Source organism: Cinclus cinclus, chromosome 3, assembly GCF_963662255.1.
Source record: "Cinclus cinclus chromosome 3, bCinCin1.1, whole genome shotgun sequence".
NCBI classification, from domain to species: Eukaryota; Metazoa; Chordata; class Aves; order Passeriformes; family Cinclidae; genus Cinclus; species Cinclus cinclus.
The window spans coordinates 111,394,898-111,420,404 of NC_085048.1; the positions used below are offsets into that span (position 1 = coordinate 111,394,898).

General features: G+C 50.3%; 1 protein-coding gene across 1 annotated transcript; it reads left to right on the top strand.

Annotated features, from left to right (window-relative positions):
• The first annotated feature begins 670 nt into the window (after positions 1-670).
• Positions 671-23,969, top strand: LOC134042034 (serine/threonine-protein kinase pim-1-like). The gene is made up of 9 exons (XM_062489108.1): positions 671-709; positions 10,447-10,581; positions 10,669-10,719; positions 10,948-11,317; positions 11,508-11,684; positions 11,959-12,077; positions 16,633-16,729; positions 23,269-23,483; positions 23,886-23,969. Exons 1-9 carry the CDS (start codon positions 671-673, stop codon positions 23,967-23,969), a joined length of 1,287 nt encoding a protein of 428 aa, XP_062345092.1.
• The last annotated feature ends 1,538 nt before the right edge of the window (positions 23,970-25,507 follow it).

Here is a 25,507-nt window from a genome sequence, read left to right on the forward strand (position 1 = left end):
CTGGATTACCTGGGGAAATGACTGTAGTGGGTAAGCTGAGGTTGTCCAGCAAGAAGGAGCATTGCCAACTTCCTGTGACTTGAAGGATTCTTTCCTGAGATCAAAAGAGCTCAGATTTGGCAGTCAAATAGTTTTGTTTGATCTTAGGTGCACAACACAGAGCCAAAATGTTGCCTCATGTTCATCACTGAAAGACCCAAAGCAGATCTTTCTCGTTAACTTAAAACTTTTCTAGAAGTATTTCAGGGCTAATGTATTCAGTCTGTCGAAACCTCTTCTGCAGCTTTCTAGAATGCTGTTGTCTGTGGCTCAATGACCTCTAAATTTCTTCTGGAGGAAAACTGGTTTCCTAGTGGCAAAATCAACCCAAGCCACCCAAATCCCCTTACTTTGATGATTCAATTAATAGCTGCCAAAAATACAGGAGCAACTAGCTGCTGCTCTGCACACATATAGAATAGTCAATAGGAGGCCTGAGGTGTTTTGTGCTGGATTCTCTGCCAGTTAATGGAAGGCAAATTATTGAGCAATGGCAGCAAGGTACTTCTAATGGGATCTGACAACAAAACAGATGTGTTTCACTTGTTCCCTGGGATCCTTTGATCCCACAGAAGCACACCCACAGTTTCAGAGTGAAATGATATTTTTCTCTCACTTTGCTGAGTAGGTAATGCCATCTCATGCAAGGATTGCAACGGATGACATTAAGGTATCAGCCTCTTCGGTTAACAGGTTTCCTTTGTTTGTTCGATTTCCTTCCTTCCTTCCTTCCTTCCTGGAATCCTTCTTTCCTTCCTTCCTTCCTGGAATCCTTCCTTCCTGGAATCCTTCCTTCCTTCCTGGAATCCTTCCTTCCTTCCTGAAATCCTTCCTTCCTTCCTGGAATACTTCCTTCCTTCCTTCCTGGAATCCTTCCTTCCTGGAATCCTTCCTGGAATCCTTCCTTCCTGGAATCCTTCCTTCCTTCCTTCCTGGAATCCTTCCTGGAATCCTTCCTTCCTGGAATCCTTCCTCCCTTCCTCCCTTCCTACCTTCCTCCTTTCTTCCTTCCCTCCTTCCTTCCATAGGCATTATGGACAGGAGATGGTGAAGATGTTGATAAATCATCCAAAATGTAAAATGCTTTTGGAGCGATCCATTCCTGCCTGTGACCTGGAAGATATTCTGAGAAGAATTAAGAAGAAAGTAAGTGCTTGGCAGGAGAAATGTCTCCTTTGTGCAAGTATAGCCACAGCTAATAGGACATCAAACATACCTAATCTGTCTTTATCTCATTCCCCTTCTGCTCAATCATTTTGCTCCTGGGAATGAGCTGTTAATCCCCAGCCTGTTCATCTGCAGACCACAAAGGAGCTGATATTCTTAGGGGAAAAGTGGGGCTTTGAATATTTTGACTATTGGTCACAAAGAGGAAAGGGGAAGAGGAGAAAGTGGGTTTACATTTAAGCATAACTCCCCACCCTGCTGTCCCTGCTCTGCTCCCAGTAAAGCAATGAAGTGAGAAAAGTGCTTCTGAGGAGAACAGAGTCTTTGCAAAAGACACTGGAAGCAGTAGTGCCAAGAGAATTTCCAAAACTGCAGCAGATGTCCCAGTCAATCCTAATTGCTATAATTACCGTCTGTCTTTTGGGAATACTGCCCTGCTGTCAAGCCCTGTGGAGCTGGAAGAAGCTTGGTGAATCCAGCAGCATCCAGAGGAAAATCATTTGTCTGGGGGGGGCCTTTCATTGTTTTTATCTACGTTATAGAAGGGAGCGTGTCCTTTGTGCACAAACAGGGAGAGCGAGTGTTGAACCAAATCATCTTCCAACAAAATTGGCCCACCCCAAAGAGTCCTAATTTTTCTGCTTTTTCCTATAAGATCTCTTGGTGCCTACCAGTTTCCATTATTGCCATTTATGCTCGAGACTCATGAATTGGGGAGTTTAAACTGCTGCTCACTATGGCAGCACCCATAACCTGCCTTGGGCTATTGCAAACAAAGAGTTGGCATCACTGAATCTCTGGTCTGTTTCCTTCTGTAGGTTTGCAAATATTTCCCTAAGCCTTGGTAGCAGTGATCCTGGTTCTAACTTGTGTTTTTAAGCAGACGGTTTCCTATTCTATATTCGAAATGTTGGTGGGGTTTCTCTGTGTCCTTGTAGGGGATGGAAGAGCAGAAGGGTGAACGCCCATCTGTCAAGAGCCCTGTGAAGATGAGGAGCCATGTCTCAAAGAAGCCCCAGCCCACATTTCCTTCTAGTCAACGGTACTGAGCACTTTTGTTAGATGTGACAAAGCACACAACAAGCTTGACATTTCTCTTCCTCAGGAAAATCTTTCTGGAGAGATGGCCTGTGCCACTGATTCTTTCCTTTCCTACAAATTTTCTTTGATAAAAAATGCCTATATCTGCATTAATAATATTTGTAGATTGTCTCCCGTAATGATTGTCTTGAAGTCCATGCTGTTTTCAGAGCCTCATGATTCTCTAGCTTGAAATCACATCATGAGTAAAGCACCTCTGGATGTTTTGCTCACAATTATCTGCAGGTATTATCACCAACAAGCCATCATTTGCTTTTATTTTCCAGGGTGAAGTCGACCTCGGATGGACGCCTCCTACACCATCCAAAAGTCCAGGTCACGTTGCCTCCAGCTGTGGATGAAATGGAGATGCTCCAGAAGCTTGATGATCTCCTGGAAGCCAAGGGGTTTGAGACACGGATGGAAGGAGTGGCACTCCTCCTAGACCTGTGCAAAAACAGCCCCAAGCTCATCAGCACAAACATTGTCCAAGTATGTAGGGTATCTTCACTGTTCCTTCCCTTCAGCTCCTCTCCCAAGCCTGTAGCAATGAAGTTAATTCAGTCTGTCTTGGCACTACATCCTGCCTTGTTGGGACAGGCTGGTCCCTCTTACCCAGACAAATTTAATTCAGGTCCAGCATGCAGGACAAGTTCTTTCAGTCCAGCTGTATTTGTCTGGCAGGTGCCTATTGATGTTGTTCATCACATGATGACAGAATTTTCCACTGCCCTAACCTTTGCTGTCTCCTACTCCCAGCTGGGTTCAATGAAAGGAATCCAGCCACTGAAAGCATGGCAATTCTTCTCTTGATGAAAAATGGCTTTGGATGGGGAAGAGAAGTATCAGGCTGGGTTGGTATAACCCAAATATTTTTACAGAGATACTTCTCCAAACTCCATCCTGTCTTGCACAAACACAACTGTGGCTACTCATTTCCATCCTTGTCTCTATTGCACTTGGTAAAGATGGTGTGTAACCTTCTCGGGTATTGAATGCTCATTTCTACATCCCCTCTCCAAACAAGGACATTTTAATCCAGCTTTCTTGCTGCTTGTTCTCTTCACAGATTTTTGATCATTTTGTCCTGAGAATATCTGACACGCACAAGAGAGTGAAGCAGATGGCGCTGGACGTGCTGGCAGAAATGATAGCCATCCTGGAAGATGCCTTGAACCCCGTGATTGTCCGTTTAGTGGAAGGAATACTAAAGAGCCTGAACTCAAAGGATACCGGGGTTCATGCTGCAGCTGTGAAAGCGCTGGAAAAATCCGTTTCTCATTTTGGTAAGGCTGACATGGACTCTCCTCAACTGTGTCTCTGCCTCTCTGACACAAGAGAACACTGAGTGCCATGAGAGCTCTTGTTGCCCGTGGAACACTCCAGCTGACATCCACCAGAAGCTGCGGGGGTGCAGTCCTTAGGCACCAGTCCCCCAAGAGGCTTGAATGTGCATCAGCATTTCCCACAAGTGCCAGGAGCCCTTGGCTCTGTGCTGCTTGTCTGGAGAGGAGGTCCTGGACTACAGCTTTGCTACAATTCAGAGGCAAAGGGGATTTTGGAGTTTGCTTGGACCCCATTAGAGTTCCCAAATGAATAGCTTTGCTGTTGCCATGAAGGGACACTGGCCCATCATGGCTCCTGCAGAGCAGCCCCCTGGAAGGCTCCACATTATAGGCAGTAGCTGCCTCTGTTCCACCTTTCCCATTTGTCTTCTTTTTTCAAATGGGACACTTATGATTCACCAAGTGCATTTCCTTAAAACAAGCAGATAGAAATCCAGCTGTCAGTGATGTCTTGTTCCACATATTGTTTTCATGGGGCAGGATGGCTGTGGCAAATACCTACACAGGCAAGGACTGCTCTAAATTCCTTTGTCACAGAGATTTATGTCAGCACTGAAAATGCTGGTCGGGAGAAATATGCCTGACAAATGGAGTGTTGAAGAGGCAGATCTTCAAGGGGAGTTTCCACTTTCTCCACCTCAGCTGCTCTGTGAACTCCTGAACTGCCTGACTCTGTGCCTTTCTGTATCCCAAGTCTGGGCTTCTTCCTGTTTGCTCTGGAGTTCAAAACCTTTTCACTGCTTACGTGTGATTGAACTCTTGAGGTCCTTGATCTGAAAGTTTAACATAGCTCCAGGTCCAGCAGACAACTTTGCATTGACAAATGTGAACGGAGAGGTTTTCTTTGGGAATTTGAACCCCCCTCAAGTAGGCTGGAAGGAAAGAAGTACATCAGCAGAAAATTACTTGATTTTATAAATTGGGGCTGCCCCTGCCCTTCCCCTCCCCACTCTCCTTTCTCCTAGGACCTCAGAAGAGTGAGCAGAAACATGTGTTTCTCTTGTAGATAAAGTAGCACTGATGAAAGAGTTCAGCCACCAATGGAGTCAGCTGAGTGGCCAAGCTCTGCTGGATGTGACAGAGCGTATCACAGGTATGGCCTCTGCTAAGCCAAGAGGTCTCCCCAGGGAGCATTTCCAGGGCATTCCTGGCAATAGACAGTAGAGTAGCTGCTCCAAATCAGGAGGTGCTGAGCTTGTCCCTCCTGCCCAATGCCCATGGCAGCTGTGTTTGGCAGGTTTTCCCTGGCTGCTGCAGAGGTGTGCAGTACCTGGCACGGGGGTGGCGCTCGGCCTTGGGGCCGAGCTCTCACTGGGGCATCTCAGAGCCCACCTCCAGGAAAGGGAGGGGTTAAAAATACCCGAGCTGGCTCTTCTCTTGGGAGCTCAGGGTCATCTCTGGTCCTTTAGGGAAAATGTAGCAAGTGCTGTTTCAGGCAATCCGTTTGTTTTGTCCTCACAGAATTCTCATCTTGCTCTTGAAAAGTTTTGAGACTGAACCCTGCAGTGCCTGGGGGTCACAGCTTAGGTCAAAACTCAGCACCCAGATTAGGGGCATGGATTTGGTGCAAGGCAGCCATTGGGGCCAGAGGGGCAGAAGCAGAGTGCTGAGGCTCCCTGCCTGTGCTGTCAAAGTGACATTGGACTGAGCATTTCAGGGTGTGCAAACAGTGTCTTCCTGTGTCAGTGCTGTCCAAAATGCTACAAATGCAGCTGATAATTGATTCCTCAGAGGAGCTTGCTATGTCAGCAACAGCCCAGGATTGGAAAAGTGATAATCTCTATATATAGTGGACAAGATGATTTACAGCCTTGCTTTAACTGGGTCTAAATGCACTGCTAAGTGTGCCAGCATCTTTAAATGCAAGGTTTCATAGATGTTGTGTCTTCTTCAGCAATCTCAAATGCTCAGTGTTCGGTGACTGAGAATGTCAAAAGCCCTTGAAAGGGCATTGGGATAAAGTAGATGTCTAGGAAGAGGGAATTTAGTTTTGGAGATAATTTGATCTCTTCTTCAAATAAAGGAAATAAACATAAATTAGGACTCTTTTAGGAAGAGCAGATGTTCTCTCTGAGATTTAGTGGGAACAAACAATGTTTTCTCAAGTTCCATTGTGACCAATGTCTTGAATTGGATTTTAACTGAAATTAACACCCATTTTGAAATGGATGCCATAACCCTTTTCCTGCTTGGCAGAATAGGTTTTGGGCACTTTCAGGAACTGTTTAAATGTTGATGATTGCTGGTGTATTACGAGCATAAAGAAAATGAAGTCTCTTCCACCACAGAATTAGAAGTGGTTACTGCATAACATTTTGCCTGATCAGAAAATATGAATGGTGTCCAGAGCATTTCAGGTTTTGATGTCTCAGCCACATCTGCCATGCAAGGAGCCTGTTGGTTGTCAATTTTTTGTCTGTGTTTGACAAAGTTCAGTTCAGAAATTGAGCAGGGAGTAGGCTTCAGAGAGAAAGGGAGAAGACACTCGTGTTGTGGTTAAATTTCATTCATCTGTGTTGCATTTTTCTCTCTACATTCTACTATTGCAGTGCACATTGCAAGAAAAATGCCATTAACATTGAGAGGGGGAATGACATTAAAATGTGGAGATGCACAAATGCCACAGCAATGAGGTCTGGGTAATTACCTAAGACACCCTGAGGTTTGAAGCAGCTGTTTGTTGGAAGGCACAAAAGCATTGTGCCAAAGACAGCAGCTAGTCACTGATGTTTCTAATCCAGCTGTCAAGCAGCACCCATGTCTGGTGGGCTGGAGTTTGGAAGTGTGGTCTAATAGTGCCCTTTGCTGTGTGCCACTGAGCAAAGGGAAGAGCCAGATTGGATTCTGGCACTTTGACATCAAGGGTCACAAAGATGGAATTGTCCTTTTTCTTAGAAACCTTTCAATTGAATCTCCATGGTGCATTTCCAAATCTTCAGTGTGGGTTTAGACAACTTCCTAATGGAAATGAAAGGGAAGTTGACATTTTAGTCATTCTTGATGTTGAAACAGGTTGTGAAATGATCCAGTAAAGGTACAAGTTCTGCCACAGGTGCAAGTATTTGTTTGGAGACAGTACTCCTGAGGTGTTGGTGGTTCTATTTTGGGGAGGATCAGCTGCTTTGGCCATTTCTGGATCGTTGGGCTCTGTGTGCTATTTCACTGCTCTTAGCCAGAGAGGCTTCCAAGAAGCAAATCTTGAGGTGGATCCTTGTTTGCATTAAGGTTGTTGTTTCAGAAGCTTGTGTCTCTGTCCCGGCAGTGCTTGTGGAAGGGGTTTATGCCAGGAGCCCTGAAGTGGTCCAGCGCTACGCCCTGCCCGTGCTCTGGTCCTTCCTGGAGAACAAGGCGCTGCCTGTCCGCAGCGCCAATGTGCGCACGGTGGTCACCAGGCTCGCCTCTGCCCTCTACGAGGTGATGGGCACCAAGCTGAAGAAGCGTGCTGCCAGCCAGCCCCCACATGTCCAAGAAAACCTCTCCAACATCCTGGGCTGGTGAAGGCTTGATGTTCTCCAGCAAGTTGACCAAGTGCTGAGATGGACACCTGCGGTTCTGACCTTTTAGCTGTGCCAGAAATGACAAAATACTCAGGAAGGGTGTGCATCTGCCCCTGCTCTCTCCACTGCCCTTCCTAGTCATGGCATGCTCAGGGGCCTGAAGACACTCTGGATTGAGGACAAAGTGAAGGACTAGCATGGCTCAGCCTCCCACAGAGGTAAGGTGGGAGCTGGGCCGCTCTCTGGTGGGAGGAAGGGTCTTGTGCCAGCCTGGAGAGCCTGTGCACATTGCCAGGGAGCAGTTGTGCCCTGCAGGTGCCCCCTGCCATGAGCTGTGCTGCTGCCAGTGCCCCGTGGAGCTGTAGGGCTGCTGAGCTGTGGGGCAGGGAGAGGAGCAGGAGGCTGCATGTGCAGCTGAGCCATTGCTGGGAAGCACAGGGCTCTGGGCTCCCTGCTGTCCCAGGGCAGCCCAGAGGCCAGGGAGTTCCCCTGGGAGCTCTGTGGAAGTGGCTCAGGGTGTGCCCCTGGCCTGCCTCCAGAGGGTGATGGTAGGAGAATGTTTCCCTGTGCAGCTATTTATGAATTTCCAAGAAATGTGTTCTATGAAATATGGAGCTTCAGATGCTTTAGGTTTGCATTGCAGCCTCTGTTACATTTTGTGTCTCCATTTTGCAGACCTGCCTGGCTCCTGTGTTTCCACCAAGTTTTCTCTGGACATTCTTTTGTGCATTTACCCACAAAGTCCTTTCCTGCTGTCCAGAAGAGCTCTTTCCTCCAAGCCCAGGAAGAAGCTGCTGCCTATCCCAAGAGCGTTTGAAGACAAGGATTTATGCATTAGCCTGTATAGTTCCAGATGTACATATGTTCTGATAGTTATCTGTAGGTTTCAATAAATATATTTTGATTCTATCTTAATAATTTTGTTGTTATATTTTTTTTGTGTATATATTTGGTGGTATGTTTTGTTTTTTTATATTTTATAGTTTTATATTTTTTCCCATTGACATGCTAAGGATGGCCAGGTCCTTGAGACCTTGAGATGGGGAAGGGAGAGCCTCCCTTTTTTTTGGGTGTTTCTCTGGGAGGGCGGGGCCAGTGTGGGGAAGGAGGCCAAGGCCACGAGATTCGAAGCAGGTAAAGGAGCGTGGGGGGGCAGTTACTGGTACTCACCCCTTTTTGGCTCTGGAAGGAGGAAGGCAGCTGGAAAACCTCACCGCACCATCCCAGTGCCAGGAGCTGCCTCTTCTGGTGTTGGACCTCACACCCCTGCCAGGATGCTGTCCTGCTTCAGTTTGCTATCTCCAAGCATCCTGTTGGAGCACCGGGACCAACACTGCTCCAAGGATTCATGAGCAGAGTCTCTCCTCCACCCTTCCCATCTGGGACACAGCTGCCATCACCCCCAGCTCTCCTGCAGCTGTGCAGGGATCCACACACCTGTCCTGTCCACTGGGAACCTGCCAGAGCTCACTGCCAATGGCGATGGTAACTGCACCAGGGGGGAAAAGAGCACACAACCAAAGGAACTGTGACTGGGTTCCTGTTAATTTCATAGTTATTGTTGTTTAGATTGGCCTTGTTGTATATTTAGTAGAGAACTGTTCTTCCTGTCCCCCTATCTTTCCCTGAGAACCTCTTGATTTCAAAATTATACTGACTCAGTGGGAAGGATTTTACTTTCTCCATTTCAAGGGAAGGTCCTGCTTTTTCCCTAGCACACACCTGTCCATTCAAACTAGGATACGGAGCATGAGGTGCAGGGCTGATGTGTGAAAGCAGGAGGATCTCCTCCAAAGTAACTTGTTTAATTGTCCATTTTATTACTTCTCTATTTACTCCACACTACTAAGGCAAGGCAAGCTTTGCTTGCAGGCAAAACAGGCATGGGATACACTAGGGTCCCTTGCAGGATCAGCAGGGCTGGCAGTGACAAAGCAGGCAATCTGCTCCATGGTGAGCCACTACACAGCCGCATCCCAATGTGGGTTTAAGTAGCATGGTATTATGGAGAACTCCTTTTCTGCATCAGATACCAAAAGAACGTCCACAGCTTCTGGTGGCAGTCAGCTGGAGCATTCCACAGGCAACACGAGCTCTCAAGGCACTCAGTGTTCTCTAGTGTCAGAGGCAGAGACACAGTTGAGGAGAGTCCATGTCAGGGGTCAGCCTTCCCAAACTGAGCAATGGATGCTTCTGCCACTAACACTGACAGGAAATAAACAAACAAAATTTCTGTGCACACCAGGGCTACGTGTGGATTAAATTATTTCTGTTTCACATCCCGGCCAGAACAACATCGTGGTCAGAATATCATTGTTCCTAGATTCTCTAACACTAAAAATATTGCTGGAGAGTTTTTGTCATTCCCATAGATTTGGTGACATCCAGACACACTTAACAATCCATTTGGGTCCAAGTTCCATATTGCAGACGATGTCTTTGGGCAGCCTGCAAGTGTCTCAGCAGAGAATGAAAAGGGATGACAATACTGACACGATTTCTCTTTGCTACTTGAAATTTAAAAGCTCCGCTCCAGCCCACACTGGCAAAATTGTCAGAAGAGGCAATTCTTCCCCACAAAATGCTTCATCTCACTCAAACAAGAAAGCCACAAGCCAACAGTCTTCTTTACGCCTCCACTGCTTTATTTGGCTATTTCTCTAATAGGAATTAGCTTCATTTATTCTTACTTTGTTTCCTGTGTTCCACGGGGCGCGCGGCGGCTCCTCCGTTGGGTTCGCGGAGGCAACGGCAGAACGGCCGCGCGCTCCGGCGGCTCCGCAGCAGCAGCAGCAGCAGCGCCTGTCTCGATCGGTTTTCCGCTCGAGTTCCCGCTCGCCCTCCGTGCCCTTCTCCCTCTCAGACTCCCTGTGATCCCGTTCAGTCCCGTCCTTGTTGCGCCTCTCCCAGCCCGGCTCATGCCGCGCCCCGCAAGGCGGCCGTGGGCGAGCCGGCCCCCTGCCCGCCCCTGTCGGGCACGCCGCGGTGCCGCCTCCGCGGGGCTCAGTCCGTACCGCCTGTGGCACCTTTTGAAGAGCCTGTGGACGAGCTCCTCGCTGCGCTGGTGGCGGTGGTGGAGCAGCAGCGTCTCTTGGCTCCGCCTGGCGCGGGCCCTGGCGCTGGCCCGGCCCCGACCGAGGCCCCTCCCGCGGTTCCGCCCACAGCTGGCCCGCAGCCGCCCGGCTCCCGCCCCGCCGCCGGCGCATTCCCCCGAGCGAGCCTCGCCGCCCGGCAGTTCGGCCGCCGGCCCCGAGGCGCCGGAGCCCGGGGCGGCTCGGGAAGCAGTGGCGGCCGGGGCGGGCGGGTCCCGCGGGCAGAATGCCGAGAGCGCGGTGCCGTCCGCACGGGCGGAGAAGCCTCCCCTGGAGCAGCTGTACCGGGAGGGCCCGCTGCTGGGGAGCGGCGGCTTCGGCAGCGTTTACGCCGGGACCCGGCTCGCCGACGGCGTCCCGGTAAGAGACGGGGCCGGCTCGGAGCGGGGAGGTGGGGCGGCGAGCGGCGGGCGGCGAGCTGAGCCCTCCGCTCGCCTTGGCTTGCAGGTGGCCATCAAGCGAGTGTCCCGGGACCGCGTCTTGGAGTGGGCGCGGCTGGTGAGTGAGCGGGGCCAGCGGGAGCAGGCGGCGGGGCGTGGCGGACGGGGTAAGGCCAGGCCCGGCCGGGTGGGAGCCGGGACGCTGCGATGGGAGCGAGCGTGGAGCGAGCGGGGGCCGCGCAGCGTCCCGGGCCATGGGCAATGGGAGCTGCGGTGGCGCCGGGCAGGGGGTGGCGAAGGCGAGCGCAGCATCGGCGCCGCTGACGGCATGGCGGCTCCCCCGCAGCACGACGGCGCCCTTGTGCCCCTGGAGCTGGTGCTGCTCTGGATGGCGTCGTGGCCCGGCTTCCGCGGCATCGTGCGGCTCCTGGACTGGTTCGAGCTGCCCGACGGCTTCGCGCTGGTCATGGAGCGTCCGGAGCGCTGTCAGGACCTCTGGCACCTGCTGCACGCGGGGGGGTTCCTGCCAGAGCCCGTGGCGCGGGCGCTGTTCCGGCAGGTGCTGGGGGCCGTGCGGCACTGCACCAGCCGCGGCGTCCTGCACCGCGACATCAAGGCCGAGAACGTGCTCGTTGACCTGGCCACCGGCGAGGCGAAGCTCATCGACTTTGGCTGCGGCACGATCCTGCAGGACACGTTCTACACCCAGATGGCCGGTGAGCCCAAAGCCGGGGCCCAGCCGGGCAGTGGAGCTTCTCCCCTGTGCTTCCCCTGGTGGAACACACAGGGAGGGAGGGAGGGGGAATGCTGCTTCAGCCGGCTGCAGCCAAGTTGCATTTTGGCAGGAGCTGGGGCTGGGAGGGAGCAATCAACATTGGCCTGATGAGCTGTGCCCGTGTGCCATAGGAACGCGGGAGTACTACCCACCGGAGTGGATCCTCTTTGGCCGCTACCATGGCCAGCCAGCCACCATCTGGTCCCTGGGCATCCTGCTCTATCAGCTGGTGTGCAGGCACCTTCCTTTCAAAAGCAGAGAGGACATCGTCCGGGGACAGCTCTTCTTCCCGCCCCGGGTGTCTCAAGGTGGGGATGGGCCTTCAAGGCACGGGAGCAAGAACGGCTTTGGGAGAGGGCAGGTGGCACATAAGTGTCCTGCTGTTGCAGCTGGGGAGGAGGTTCATCTCCTGGGCTGAGCTGGACGAGGTGGCAGGTGTACCTCTGCTGCTCTCTTCCAGAAGAGAGGATGGATGGGAAGCTGTGCGAACAGCTCTGAGCACTCTTAGTGTGCTGTGGGCACTGTGAAATCTGGGAGAGCATGGACAGGAGCTGACCAGCAGTTTCTGGTTTCTCTCTGCAGAGTGCCAGCACCTGATCAGGTGGTGCTTATCCATGGACCCTGCAGACAGGCCATCCTTGGATGACCTTTTAGAACATTCTTGGGTGCAGAAGCCCCACCTGGCCCAGGAGACAGCAGAGATCCATCCCTCTGCACAGTAGAATCCAGGATGCCCGCAAGCAGCAGCTGCTCGTGTCTCGTGGCTCTCAAAGAATTGCCCAGAGCATTTCCCAGTGGCCCTGGCATGGAGCAGAGAGCACAGCCAAGGAGGTGCTTCCTCAGGTCCCCGGCGATTTGTGGAGGGAGCGGCTCAGGGCTCCCCATCCTATTGGAGAAATTGTGGCACAGTGCAGTGAAGTTGCCACAGAGTGGAAAAGGGGAAACATCCCCCTGCAGCTCAATGGCCTCGTGATGTCCCCGCGAGCCAAGGCACATCTGGCGTGTTCTTCTGGAGATCAGCGCAGAGCTGGAGAACGCCGTCCTCGAGCTGGCCACTGGCAGGGCAAAGCTGATGGGCTTTGGTTGCAGCCCCTTCCTAGAGGACACGCTCTGCACCCCGACGAAATCAAGATGAGTCCCCAGGCGGTGCAGGGGTGGGGGGATGCTCGTGCCTCCAGGCATGGCAGGGCTCAGCCTGGCCACGTGCCGGTGGTTCCCCTTGGGGTGGCAGTGGACAATATTAATCTTTCTGCCAACTGCTCAGCTGCTTTTTGGTGGGGCAGGGGATGGATGTTGTGGAAGGGGAGCCGGCTCCTGGCCTCGCTGACAGCTTCTTCCTGCCAGCATGGCACAGGCTGGGGTGGGGGCATCCGGCCTGACAAAAGCATGCATCCATGTGGATAGGGAGCAGCAGAGGGGGACGGGTTCTTTAGCCATGGCCCAGCTGCTCTGCTTTGCAGGCCCTTGAGGAAGGGGTGGGCATACAGGTGGGAAAGGTAGGGTTTTTCCCCACCACTGGAGAGATTTTAGTATCATAAAGAGCGGTCAGACCTTCCCCAGGCCCGTGAAACGGTGACAACCTTTGGTGCTTTTTCTTGTTTCCAGGTCTTGTTTTGAAATGACTTTCATGCAATTGTTCTTTGTTTTTTCCAGAAAGATTGCAGCTTGTGTCCAGACCAGATGGAGAAGCACCGGTACCGTCCCTGGAGTGCATCCCATGCAGGTGCTACCCGGGGAGGGTCCACGGTGTGGATGTCCCCTGCAAAAGGATGAGGACCTTGTGTGGGATCGGCTCCTCTCCTGGCAGCAGGTCTCCAGAGGTGGGTACCCGGTTCCACAGCTCGGGTGGCAGAAGGGCTTAGGGCAAATGGCAGCAGGCACACGAGAATGTCGCTCTTGCAGCTGCTGAGGAGGTTGTTGTGCCATGCTTGAGCAGAAGAGGTGGAGCGTGTCCTGCCACGCTGCTCTCCTCTAACAAGGAGGGAATGGGCTGGGAGGTTTGGGCTCTGAGCACAGCCAGCAGCCTGGCCTGAGTATAGGCTATGGTGGGACAGGGGGGACAGGAGCCTGCTGCCACTGACCGTGGCTTTCTGGTTTCTGTCCCCAGGCTACCAGCAGCTCATGCCATGGAAACGGCACCGCTCGACCTGCCAGTCTGGGAGGGCTGGACGGCAGCGGGTGTTCATTTGCTGCCAAAAATAAATCATTCATGTTACTAACATCATCATCATCATCGGAGCATTTCTTTCATCCTTTTTTCAAGCTTTTGGCCTCCCTTCTTCCACCGAAATCTCTTTGCCTCTTTCCTCATCCACTTGGTGGAATTGGTGGGGGGGGTTTAAGTAACACAAAAAGTTCAGCAACAATTCCTGTTGCCAACCGCAGCAGTCTCTTCAAGAACCTGGAGTTGGTAGCCAGGCCCACATTTCACTTGGAAAGGGGAGTGGTTTGCAGGGACAAAGATGTCCCTCTGCTGCAAAAGCAGGGAGGAAATCAGAAGCAGCAAAATGCAATTTCAGCTCTACCCCCGCCCAAAGTTGTCTGCATCTTTGCCCTCCACTCCAAAATAGGCAGGCAAGGCTGGACTTGAACAAGGTTCAAGTCCTTCATGGTCCCTTGGCATTAAAGGGATCAAGTAAAACTCTCGTATGCAGTAATTGGAGTACAGCTACTGTAGGGATAAAGGAAATGTTGGGAGCTGGGACATCCTTCTTGTCTCCTTTGTCTCCCCAGGTGTTGTAGCCTGGATAGCTGTTAAGATGGTTGCAGGTAAAGGAGCAGCAAGGGCCTTTGTATGGGATCCACGGAGATGTTTATTTCAGCCACTGCGTGGATAGTCCAGGGTCAGAGGCAAAGACAAAGGGGAACGTCGGGGTGAGGGTCCAGGTTGAAGCAGATGGGTGTCCTGGGCAGGGGGAGCATCAGGGAGCACTTACCAGGGGACATGGGGGTGGCACAAAGGTGGGGTTAGGGCATGGGAGCCAACAGGGAAACAGGGTGGGAGTGACCGAAAGCCTGAGAGACAGGGAGAGGGCAGGGGGCTGGCCCAGGGAACAGAACAGGGCTACATTGGCATGACAGAACAGGGCTTGCTATGAGAGAAGCCTCTCGTGTCTTCCTAACTAGGGAATGCCTTTTAGGGTCTCCACAGTGGGGTGTTTTGGGCTCAGTTTGAGTTTGGGTGGAGATACTGCTTTAGTGTAGTGGTTTTGGATTGTTAATTTGAACGTTTTTAGTTGTGAGATAGGATTAGGAGGAAGATAAAACAGGCTTAGCTTTAAATGGTACAAAGACAAACTTTATTACCAGAAACTATAGGGGAAAAAAGAAGAAGAAAAATTAGAATAAAACTTCAGACTACTCTTCTTCTTTCCACACATTTGTTTTTTTTGCATTGACAGCATACAAAGAACAACTCAGTTAGTTTACCATTTCTAAAATAGTCATTTACTTGTTTCTTTCAGAGAGGAGATTCTTCAGCCTATAGAGATTTTTCATAAGAAACCATTTTTAGGTGGTCTTGCTGTTCTAGTGTTTAGCCGTCAGGGAGGATAGAGATCTGGTGATTATGTAATATTTTTTTTCTCAACTAACATTTTAATTCATAACTAATACTGAGGACCATATCAACTTATGAGGCACACTTAAAGGATTATAATAGTTGAAACAAAAGCTTACTCCACTTTTAAAAATAGAGGGTGTTTTTCTTCTTCTTCCCTAGGGAGAAGCAGGGGTTTTTTCACTATTTAAACCTAGGGCACTTACAGCAATTTTAACATTGGTTTATTTTAACACCAACGCTTCTTCTTACATCTAGAGTTAGAATCTTTAATCCACCCCATATTTTTTATGTGTTATAGGGAAACAACGGATTCTTTTCTATAGCATAAAAAAAAGGGAAGAATTTCAGTCTATGTCTTCCTTCCCTCAGCTGAGACTTGACTCTTCTCATACTTTGATTTTGGTGTTTTTTGTGCTGTTTTTGTACATATTATCATTTTGGTTCTCTTTTTCTTTTTCCACAGGACAGAGAATAAAGTATTTGTAAACTCATATTTTGGGCAGTGAAAAAGTTAATATTTTGCCGGGGCAGGAGAGGGTTCTGTGATTGTTTTTAGGTGGGGCGGCCGGAGCTCTTTACCATAAGGAGCCTTCTAAGGCTGCGCCGGGGCCGGGCTGGGATTGTAGGGCCCGGCCAGAAAGCGGAGATGAGTTTTTTGGTTGTAAGGTTGTTTTTTGGCGTTTGCTGTATGTCGTGTTAGTGGTGGGCTGGTGGTTTTCCTTTTCCTTTTGCCAGCAGCCGAGGTTGGGGCCCTTGCCATATCGGGGCCCAGCTGTCTCTCCCCCAGGCCGTGTGGGCGGTGAGGCAGGCCTTTTTTCCACCTTTATCTCTTACTGTTCACTTCCTCTTGCTGGAAACGGGATTGTTGGAACACTTTAGAGGAGACGGCTTATCCATAGTGTTCTGTTTTAAATTGTCTAAAACCGTGTGAGACAGATGGCTTCACATAGGAACATCCCCAGGGCTGCTGAGGGGAAGGCACCACTTTATTTGTTGTGAAGAGAAGTAATCAAAATCTGCAACCAACAAGCTGCAAGGCAGAACGGAGTGGGAATTACAGAAATAAAGGCCTTGAAAAGCAGCTTAGGAAAGCGGCTACTTCCTAGACAGTGCCAAACCCTCCGACCTGGCCTGGCCGGGCCCAGGGCTGGCTGCCCTTGGGAAGGGAAGGGAAAGGGATGGAGCTGGGGTGGGGGCTCTGTGGCCATGGAAACGAGAGAACCACGGGCCAGCGCGTCACAAAGGGGCAGCCCCGCAAGGGGCTGTGAAGGTTGTGGTTGACACGGACACAGTGGCAGGAGACACGTCTGGCTCTGCCCGTCTGTGCCGACTGCTGGCGATTGGAGTCACCCCACCTTGTTCTAGGGCTGGGGACCGGGCTCCTATCGCCGTCTGCTCCGAGACAGTTCCCAAATTCAACCCCAGGTACTTCTGCGAGACAGAAGCACGGGTTCAAAGATGGATTTTACTGGAAAAGGAAAGACCACGGAAGGAAAAGGTGAGGATAGAAAGGAGCTGAAAGGCCCGAGTCAAATGGAGACAAATTCCACCAGATTTCCGGGAAAATTGGTCCATGGTGGTCAGTTCTGGCTCTGTGTCAGAGTTGGTGGCTGTGAGCTACAGGTGATCTTGCCAGGACAGCCCTGGCATCACAACATTTTCTCATTAGCTTACTCATTATGTTTTGTCATTAGCGTCCTCTTCTTTTCACAGTAGCCAAATCACTCAAACTTTCTGTCAGGACAGGGACTGTGGCCACAGCTGACCACAAACTGGACACGGTCATGAGACGCAAGTTCTGTTCCTTTGTTTGCCACCAATGTCAGGTCTCACAACAGATAAATTTCCTGTTCTTCCTCTGCTTGCTAATTGGGTGTAACACTGAGAATGATATTAAGGTGCTATGAAAACGCCAGCAAGTCCTGCCTGCTTGCTGAGAGCTCTTTGTAGTTTGCAGAAACAGCAGTCACAGCTGTGTGGGTCTTTATTGGGTGTTCACAGAAGCCACACTAGAGAAGGAGTTTTTTTCCCCTCTTCCCATTGGAGCCATCCAACTTTCTGTTCAGCCATGGTAACTCAATAGTGTTCAGAGGAATAGTTCACAGGCTAGGTCCTTGAGAAATGAAACCTAAGAAATTTTCTCCAAAGTTCAAGAATCCTGCAAATGCCCCACCCATTAGACGTGTTTATGATAAAGATGGGACTTCACCTAAATGAGTTCATCCCTTGTGAGGCTGGCTCAGCCTCCCACAGAGGTAAGGTGGGAGCTGGGCCGCTCTCTGGTGGGAGGAAGGGTCTTGTGCCAGCCTGGAGAGCCTGTGCACATTGCCAGGGAGCAGTTGTGCCCTGCAGGTGCCCCCTGCCATTACTGTGCTGCTGCCAGTGCCCCATGGAGCTGTAGGGCTGCTGAGCTGTGGGGCAGGGAGAGGAGCAGGAGGCTGCATGTGCAGCTGAGCCATTGCTGGGAAGCACAGGGCTCTGGGCTCCCTGCTGTCCCAGAGCAGCCTAGAGGCCAGGGAGTTCCCCTGGGAGCTCTGTGGAAGTGGCTCAGGGTGTGATCCTGTGGCCTGCCTCAGGTGGCTGCTGTCAGGTGCATGTTTCCCTGTGCAGCTAGTTTCCAGGAAAGTTTCCAGGAAATGTCTTCTATGAAATATGGAGCTTCAGATGCTTTAGGTTTGCATTGCAGCCTCTGTTACAGTTTTATATCTCTACTTTCCAGGCCTGACTGGCTACCCTCTTGCCAAGAAGTTTTCCCTGGCAAATCCTTCTATGCTCCTTCCCTCCAAGCCATTGCCTCCCATCCAGAAGGACTCTCCTTCCACCAAGCCAAGCACGGTGTCCAGAGGAGAGCATGAGACTGGGAAAAACGGCACCGGCTGCGAGGATAAAATTAGAAATAACAGGGAGCTGAGTTCAGAAGGAAAAGAACAGATGGTAAGGAGACCGAGCTAAGTCCTGTGTGATAGATTTTCACTTTCTGCACTGTAAGCAGAGCTCAGAGAGCTTTTCCTGTGGTGTGAGCACATGGAACCAGCTGGGCCAAGGAAGAGCTCAGCTGGACACTGCACTTCTGGGAAGTGTCTGAGAACACGCTGCCTTTGCAATGGGTGTGTAGTGCAAACTTCACATCCTCAGCATGCATCAATGGCAGGAGAAGTCTTTGAATGGTTTCTGGGCTCTGTCATAATTCCTTGTCTGACTTATGACTGAGAAAAGCCCAAGAATCAGGCCAAGCTGCTTATGCTGTCCAATCTGGCCAAGCAAGCATGTTAGATTTTATAACCTACATGTATTTTTGAACCATGGCTGTGTCAGGGATATGTATTCCATCAGCTGTGTCTGCTTGCTAAGGAAAAAAGGAGTTTGCTGGAACAGGCAGTGCTACAAAGTCAGTTCCAGGTGGTCTCAGCTTTTGAGTTGTACAGCCATGGCCTTGTACACAGTTGTCTCTGATGCTATTTCTAGATTTCGTCAGCTTCTGGGCAGCTGTGTGCTCTGGCATGGCTTTGTCCAGAGGGAAGGGATGGGAGGTGGCCATGGGGAGAGCAGCTCAAAGCCCAGGCACACAATTTCCTTTGCAGCAGGGCCAGCACCTGCAGTTGTTTTGGGTTTACCATGGGGTGCAGGAGGAGGCAAATGAGCAACAGCATTGGCAAACAGAATGTCCAATCAAAGGCTGATGTACTTGATTCCAGCCTTGCTGAGGAAGGGCCCAATGTATTCCTGACAGGATCTAATCCTTCCACTGCAGTTCAAACAGGTCCTGATTTGGCCCTTTAGTTGTGCCAGAAATGATGGGATACTGAGGAAGGGCGTTCATCTGTCTCCACTGCCTCCACCTCCCTTCCTGGCCATGGCATGGGGGCCCTGGAGAAATTTGGGCAGGCAGAGACCTTCCAGAGAGCAGCAGGGCAGGGAGCTCTGCTGAACTTCCTAAATGCCAGTGAGCCTGAGATGATGGAGGTGTGGGAGCTGGAGAGCACGGAGCATCGCGAGAGCTCAGCAGCTTCTGGGCTGAAAGGCTGCTGGGCAACTGTAAGAGGGAAGGGCAGCAGCAGAAGAATTGAGGGGCTTGAGAAAAGCAGGTTTTGACATCCTGCAGAATGGCTTTGTGGGGACTTGGCTGGAGATCAGCACTGGCTGTGAGGTGCCTAAGAGACAGGGAGAGAACAGTGATCTGAACCTGTTCCCATACCATCCCAAAGGCCAGTGGAGGCCGTGGCACCGCAGAACAACTTGATACCAAACATGTGGATTCCAGCTGGGATCATAGCCACACTTGCAGTGAACTGAGCCCAAGGAGAGAGTTGGCAAGTCTAGGGCATGAGCACGCCCTCACCACTTGCCTTTTCATTCCCCATGCTAGGCCAAGCTACTCCAGCAGTTTGACTGGTCTTTTCCTGCCAGGTCCCAGTTAAAAGCATGGCTAAATGTCTTCAGCCATCAGTGAGGAAGGGCTGAATGCTTCATCTGAGCACTCTGTACCACTCTTTCCAGGCATCCTTGCTGTATCCCAGTGGTGGGGATATGAAGAAGGGGTCATTGGGACTGCCTTTGATCCCCCCTATACCCAAGGCAGTCAGTCCCAGTGTTGGCAGTGCTGCAGGGTCTCTGCTCAGCTCTGTGCAGCTGGATGTCCAAGAGTCCCAGGAGATGAGGTAAGCCAAGGTGTCTGCTGCTCCACTCTGCTGTTCAGCTCCCTCTTGCCATCTTGTGAGGTTCCCTTGCACAGTCAGCTGTCTCCCATGTATTTAGGCAAACCTCTGTGTATTCACCATTTGGCCCATCCGTGATGATCCAGCTCCATGTCAAACCCCACACCATGTGTCCCAAGAGCAGAGGTGGTGGTGGTGGGGAAGAGGAGGCAGGGCTTAAAAGCACCTGAAGATGGGTCCTCTGCTGGGCTTGGTATTGATTCCCTCTGTAATGTTTGTGGTGTCATTTGGGAGCTGTATTGCATGGCTCTGGATCCTGCAGATCTTTGAATACTGTGATCCTTGACTGGCAACTTCAGCACCGGAAAACTCTGTTTGGCCAAATATTGGATGCTGGAGGGGTGTCTCTGTCTTTACGTGCTGCTTCTGTAAATGTCAGGCATAATTTCTCTGTGCCTGGGACGACACTGTGAATTGAGAACCCAGCTATATTTTCCGGGTATAGATGTAAAATCCTATCAATGTTTAATATTTAGGTCTGGGATTAGAACAGAGAGGGCAAGGAGGTACAGAAGAGTTATAGTACTGTACCTGATGGAAAGATATTGGCTTGTATATATGTGAGAAAATGTAGCTGTCAATGTAGCTTATCTGAAGGACAGCAATAATGAAGGAGTCACAAAAATGTCATTCCAACTGGAAAGCTTTGGTAGTGCATTGAAAGTGCAATGTGAATACCCTTGCCTAGCAGTTGAGTTGGTAAAAGGCTTTTCCTTCTTGAGACGGCCATGAGGTGGAATATCCTTCTCAGGATACTGCCGTGTTCGGACCACATGTAGCACGAGACTGGTACCAGTGAGAGCCACAAGCAGGCAAAGTCAAGCTTTGTCAGCAGAACCAAAGTAGCTGCCCTCTCTGCAGACTCATGTCTCAGCTTGGCAGCTCCTGCTGCTTGAGGGAGGCTGTAGGAGCCCCTTGGCTCCAAAAGGAAAGTCAGCAGAACTGGGGAGTTATGGTGCAAGTTGAGGAATGACTGCTGAGTTTCAGCTGGAGCTTGGCCAGCTCTGCCTGGCTGCAGCAACTGAATGCTTAAGGACAATTAATGAGCTTTGCATCTTGTTGGCTTGATGTGTTGCATTTTCTCCTTCATCAGAGGGACCAAGCAAGGAAGGATTGCTACACCTGTTCCTTCCCTTCTCTTTCTCCCTCCTCATATGTTCTTGTGTTTTCCATTTTCTCAAGGCCACGATCAAGCAGCAGCATCAGAGAGAAGAAGTCTGAACATGCAGGTAGGTACAGGGCATGTCTGTCTTAAAATTACTACTAGAACCTTGAATTAGAGGTGATATTTTGAAAGCTTTGTTAAAAATCATTCTTTTAAAAATTTCTTTAAACTCATTTGAATTCCTTGATGGGCTCAGTGGACTATCCCAGAGCCCAGTCACTGGGAGTGTGCTGCAGTGGTGTGAAGTGAAAATTCCTGCATTGTGAATCTTGAGTGGCAAGAGCTGGATTGGGACCTTGGGGCCCTGGAAGTGCAGTGCAGGAAAAGGAAACATTCCTGTCCATCCAGCACACACCTTTTATCTCCATGCAGTCTTTCTCATGTCAGAATTAGCAGAGAAGAAGAAGGCATTTATCAGGAAACTAGAAATCCTCTCACTCCTTCCTCCTGCCCTTGAAGGAGATAACATTTCCTTGAGGCAGATTCTGAACTGAAACCTTTGACATCTGAAAGAGAGTCATGGACTATCAAAGCCATTGCCTGGTTTTGCTCTGGGAGAAAGAGGGGAAACCTTCTGTGAGAGAAAGTCCTTTTGAGTTTTCCAGTTATGGAGATGGAAACTTCCAAAGGGATGCAGCCTATGCAGGGTCTGAGTTTGTCGTCCTATAACAGCACAAGCCCAGAGCCACCTGTGGATTGTTCACAATGACAAATCTCTTGCCTGACTCTCTCTGCCTGTGTCAGTGTTGCAAGATGAGGCTGGGGGAGGAGATGCCTTCTGCCTTGTCCCCCTGTCCCTGCCTTGCCTGATCCCTGACAAGTAGAATTGTGCCAGACAAACTGCGGTCTCTGGTGTGTCTGTGCCAGCCAATGCCTTTGAGTTGAAAGCCTCCATCAAAGCCTGTTGTTGTTGTTCCTTTGCCATTTTGGGGCACGTCACGATAGGAGAGATGAAATTTGAAGACATAATTAGCTGATGAAGAAAGCAGATGAGATTTCCAGGTCCCTTTGCTCTGGGTTATTTCTGAGAAATCCTGGGTTTTGCCCCTTTGGAATGACTCCTTAATTGGTGATATGCAGCTGGAATGCTTAATGCAGCTAGGGAGAAGTATTGCTCAGTAAGTAAGGTGATGTTTTTGCTGGATTCATTTTGGACTAGAAATGTGCAATTTCATTAAATATTACCTGTTGTGCTTTCATAAATTGACCTGTACATTCTCTATGGATAAATAAAAGATTGGTTTAAGGATGTTCTTCTTTTTATGATCTGCCGTCTTCCATTTCCATTAAGGGAAGTTTGAATTGCTTTTAACTGCCATGATGAGAAATGTTTTGATGCAGGTCTTGTTTATACTGGATTTGGGTGTGTCTGCAGGAAAGAAAGCAGGGAATAAACCCGCGGGACAAGTATTTGAGCAGAAGTGGAACGTTTGAAAGCTAATTTGTTCCCTAAAGATTTGGGCTCCTTGAATACTGAGGATATGTAATGGGGAGCGCAAAGCTTCCTTTACTTGTAACATGGGGTGCCACTGTTCTTGTACCATCACTTCCTTTGTTGTAAAGCGAAATAAAAGCAACCAAGAAAACCCAACCCAGAACCGAGTGGGACTTAGAGAAACAAAGGCCCTGAAAACTAGCATCTGAAAACAACTACTTCCTAGGTGTAATTGTCAAATACTTGTGATCACTGTGGTTTGCCAACTGTTTGGAAGGAAAGGGATCCCAAAGTACTTGATGGGCAATGAGTAATACATAAGGAAAGGAGTAGAAGCTCTCTCTCCTGGCTTGCCAGCTCCATACCGTTCAGAGGAATTACAGTGATGCTAGTTTCATGGAAAAAACATCAACAACAACAAAAAACCACAAAGTGATTTTCTGATTAATTCAAAACTCCCTTGTATTCCTCATCAATTAGATGATTGTTTGTAAAGGTGGGAGTTCACCTAACTCACTTTTTCCCTCGTGAGCCTGGCTCAGCCTCCCACAGAGGTAAGGTGGGAGCTGGGCCACTCTCTGGTGGGAGGAAGGGTCTTGTGCCAGCCTGGAGAGCCTGTGCACATAGCCAGGGAGCAGTTGTGCCCTGCAGGTGCCCCCTGCCATGAGTTGTGCTGCTGCCAGTGCCCCGTGGAGCTGTGGGGCTGCTGAGCTGTGGGGCAGGGAGAGGAGCAGGAGGCTGCATGTGCAGCTGAGCCATTGCTGGGAAGCACAGGGCTCTGGGCTCCCTGCTGTCCCAGGGCAGCCCAGAGGCCAGGGAGTTCCCCTGGGAGATCTGTGGAAGTGGCTCAGGGTATCCTGTGGCCTGCCTCAGGTGGCTGCTGTCAGGTGCATGTTTCCCTGTGCAGCTAGTTTCCAGGAAAGTTTCCAGGAAATGTGTCCCATGAAACATGGAGCTTCTGATGTTTTAGGTTTACATTGCAGCCTCTGTTACATTTTGTTTTCCCACTTTGCAGGCCTGAGTGGTGACTTTATTGCCGAGAATCTTTCTGGGTCACCTCCCTCTATGCTCCTTCCCTCCAAGCCGTTGCCTCCCATCCGGAAGGGCTCTCCTTCCTGCAAGCCAATCATAATGTGCAATGGAGAGGAAGAGAAAGGGAAAGATGGCACTGGCTACAAAGATATCAGTAGAAACAGTGCGGAGCTGAGTTCAGAGGGAAAAGGGAGTGAGGTAAGGATACCAAGCTAAGTCCTGTGTGATAGATTTTCAGTTTCTGCACTGTAGTGATTCCTAGAGAGGCTGATCTGGAAGAGAGACCACGCATAGTTAAAGGAATACAGTAGGTGATAATTAAGAGGCCTTAAAAGGATACACCTAGGGCAGTACAAGAGCCTGGCCCGGGCTACACCCAGGAGGGATCCAAGATGGATCCCGCTCATGAGTTTTTACACTTTTATAACCTTTGGTCAACTTATATAGTAGGGGTTAATTGTCCAGTTACAGCTTCAGGTCACCAAGTCCCATCCTTCTGGTCCACTCCCGGCGCTTTCCCATTGTTTATGATTTTTGGGTAATGGTTGTCCTTGATTCTTAAGCTGGAAAAAGATTGCTGTGTCTAACTGCCCTGAGAAGAGAACCTACCAACACTTAATACGAAGTTCAGAGTCCCACACCAAGTCAGCACAGAATCTGAGGAAAGTGAAAGCTAAAACTTAAAGCATCAACAGGAGGGAGTCTGAGAGCTTTTCCTGTGGGCTAAGCCCATGGAGGCAGCTCAGCCAAGGAAGAGCTCAGCTGGACACTGCACTTCAGGCTGTCTTTGCAATGAGTGTGTAGTGCAGACTTCACAATCCTCAGCATGTACCAATAGCAGGAGAGGTCTTTGAATGGTTTCTGGGTCCTGTAATGGCTTTTCCTCTGTCATATGGCTGAGAAAACACCAAAAGCAAGTCAGGGCAGCAAAAGTTGCCCAAAAGGGAAACCATCCTTCTGCATTTAGTAACGTAAGGGTAACTTTGAACCATGTCTAAGCCTTGGTGTTTTTTTTCTGTCAACTCTGTCTGGCTGGGAAGGAAGAAGTTGTTTGCTAGAACAGGCAGTGCTACAAAGTCAGTTCCAGGTGATCTCAGCTTTTGAGTTGTACAGCCATGGCCTTCTACGCAGTTGTCTCTGATGCTATTTCTAGATTTCGTCAGCTTCTGGGCAGCTGTGTGCTGTGGCATGGCTTTGTCCAGAGAGAAGGGATGGGAGGTGGCCATGGGGAGAGCAGCCCCAAGCCCAGGCACACAATTGCCTTTGCATCAGGGCCAGCACCTGCAGTTGTTTTGGGTTTGCCATGGGGTGCAGGAGGAGGCAAATGAGCAACAGCTCTGGCAAACAGAATGTCCAATCAAAGGCTGATGTACTTGATTCCAGCCTTGCTGAGGAAGGGCCCAATGTATTCCTGACAGGATCTAATCCTTCCACTGCAGTTCAAACAGGTCCTGATTTGGCCCTTTAGTTGTGCCAGAAATGATGGGATACTGAGGAAGGGCGTGCATCTGTCTCCACTGCCTCCACCTCCCTTCCTGGCCATGGCATGGGGGCCCTGGAGAAATTTGGGCAGGCAGAGACCTTCCAGAGAGCAGCAGGGCAGGGAGCTCTGCTGAACTTCCTAAATGCCAGTGAGCCTGAGATGATGGAGGTGTGGGAGCTGGAGAGCACGGAGCATCGCGAGAGCTCAGCAGCTTCTGGGCTGAAAGGCTGCTGGGCAACTGTAAGAGGGAAGGGCAGCAGCAGAAGAATTGAGGGGCTTGAGAAAAGCAGGTTTTGACATCCTGCAGAATGGCTTTGTGGGGACTTGGCTGGAGATCAGCACTGGCTGTGAGGTGCCTAAGAGACAGGGAGAGAACAGTGATCTGAACCTGTTCCCATACCATCCCAAAGGCCAGTGGAGGCCGTGGCACCGCAGAAAATCTTGATACCAAACATGTGGATTCCAGCTGGGATCATAGCCACACTTGCAGTGAACTGAGCCCAAGGAGAGAGTTGGCAAGTCTAGGGCATGAGCACGCCCTCACCACTAGCCTTTTCATTCCCCATGCTAGGCCAAGCTACTCCAGCAGTTTGACTGGTCTTTTCCTGCCAGGTCCCAGTCAAAAGCATGGCTAAATGTCTTCAGCCATCAGTGAGGAAGGGCTGAATGCTTCATCTGAGCACTCTGTACCACTCTTTCCAGGCATCCTTGCTGTATCCCAGAGGTGGGGATATGAAGA

Excerpts from the sequence above, each read along its gene's own strand:
- LOC134042034 (XM_062489108.1), top strand. The coding sequence starts at position 671 with ATGCCATCTCATGCAAGGATTGCAACGGATGACATTAAG. Across the intron at positions 10,720-10,947 it reads TCTTGGAGTGGGCGCGGCTG|CACGACGGCGCCCTTGTGCC; the intron begins GTGAGTGAGCGG and ends GCTCCCCCGCAG. Across the intron at positions 16,730-23,268 it reads ACTGGACACGGTCATGAGAC|GCCTGAGTGGTGACTTTATT; the intron begins GCAAGTTCTGTT and ends CCCACTTTGCAG.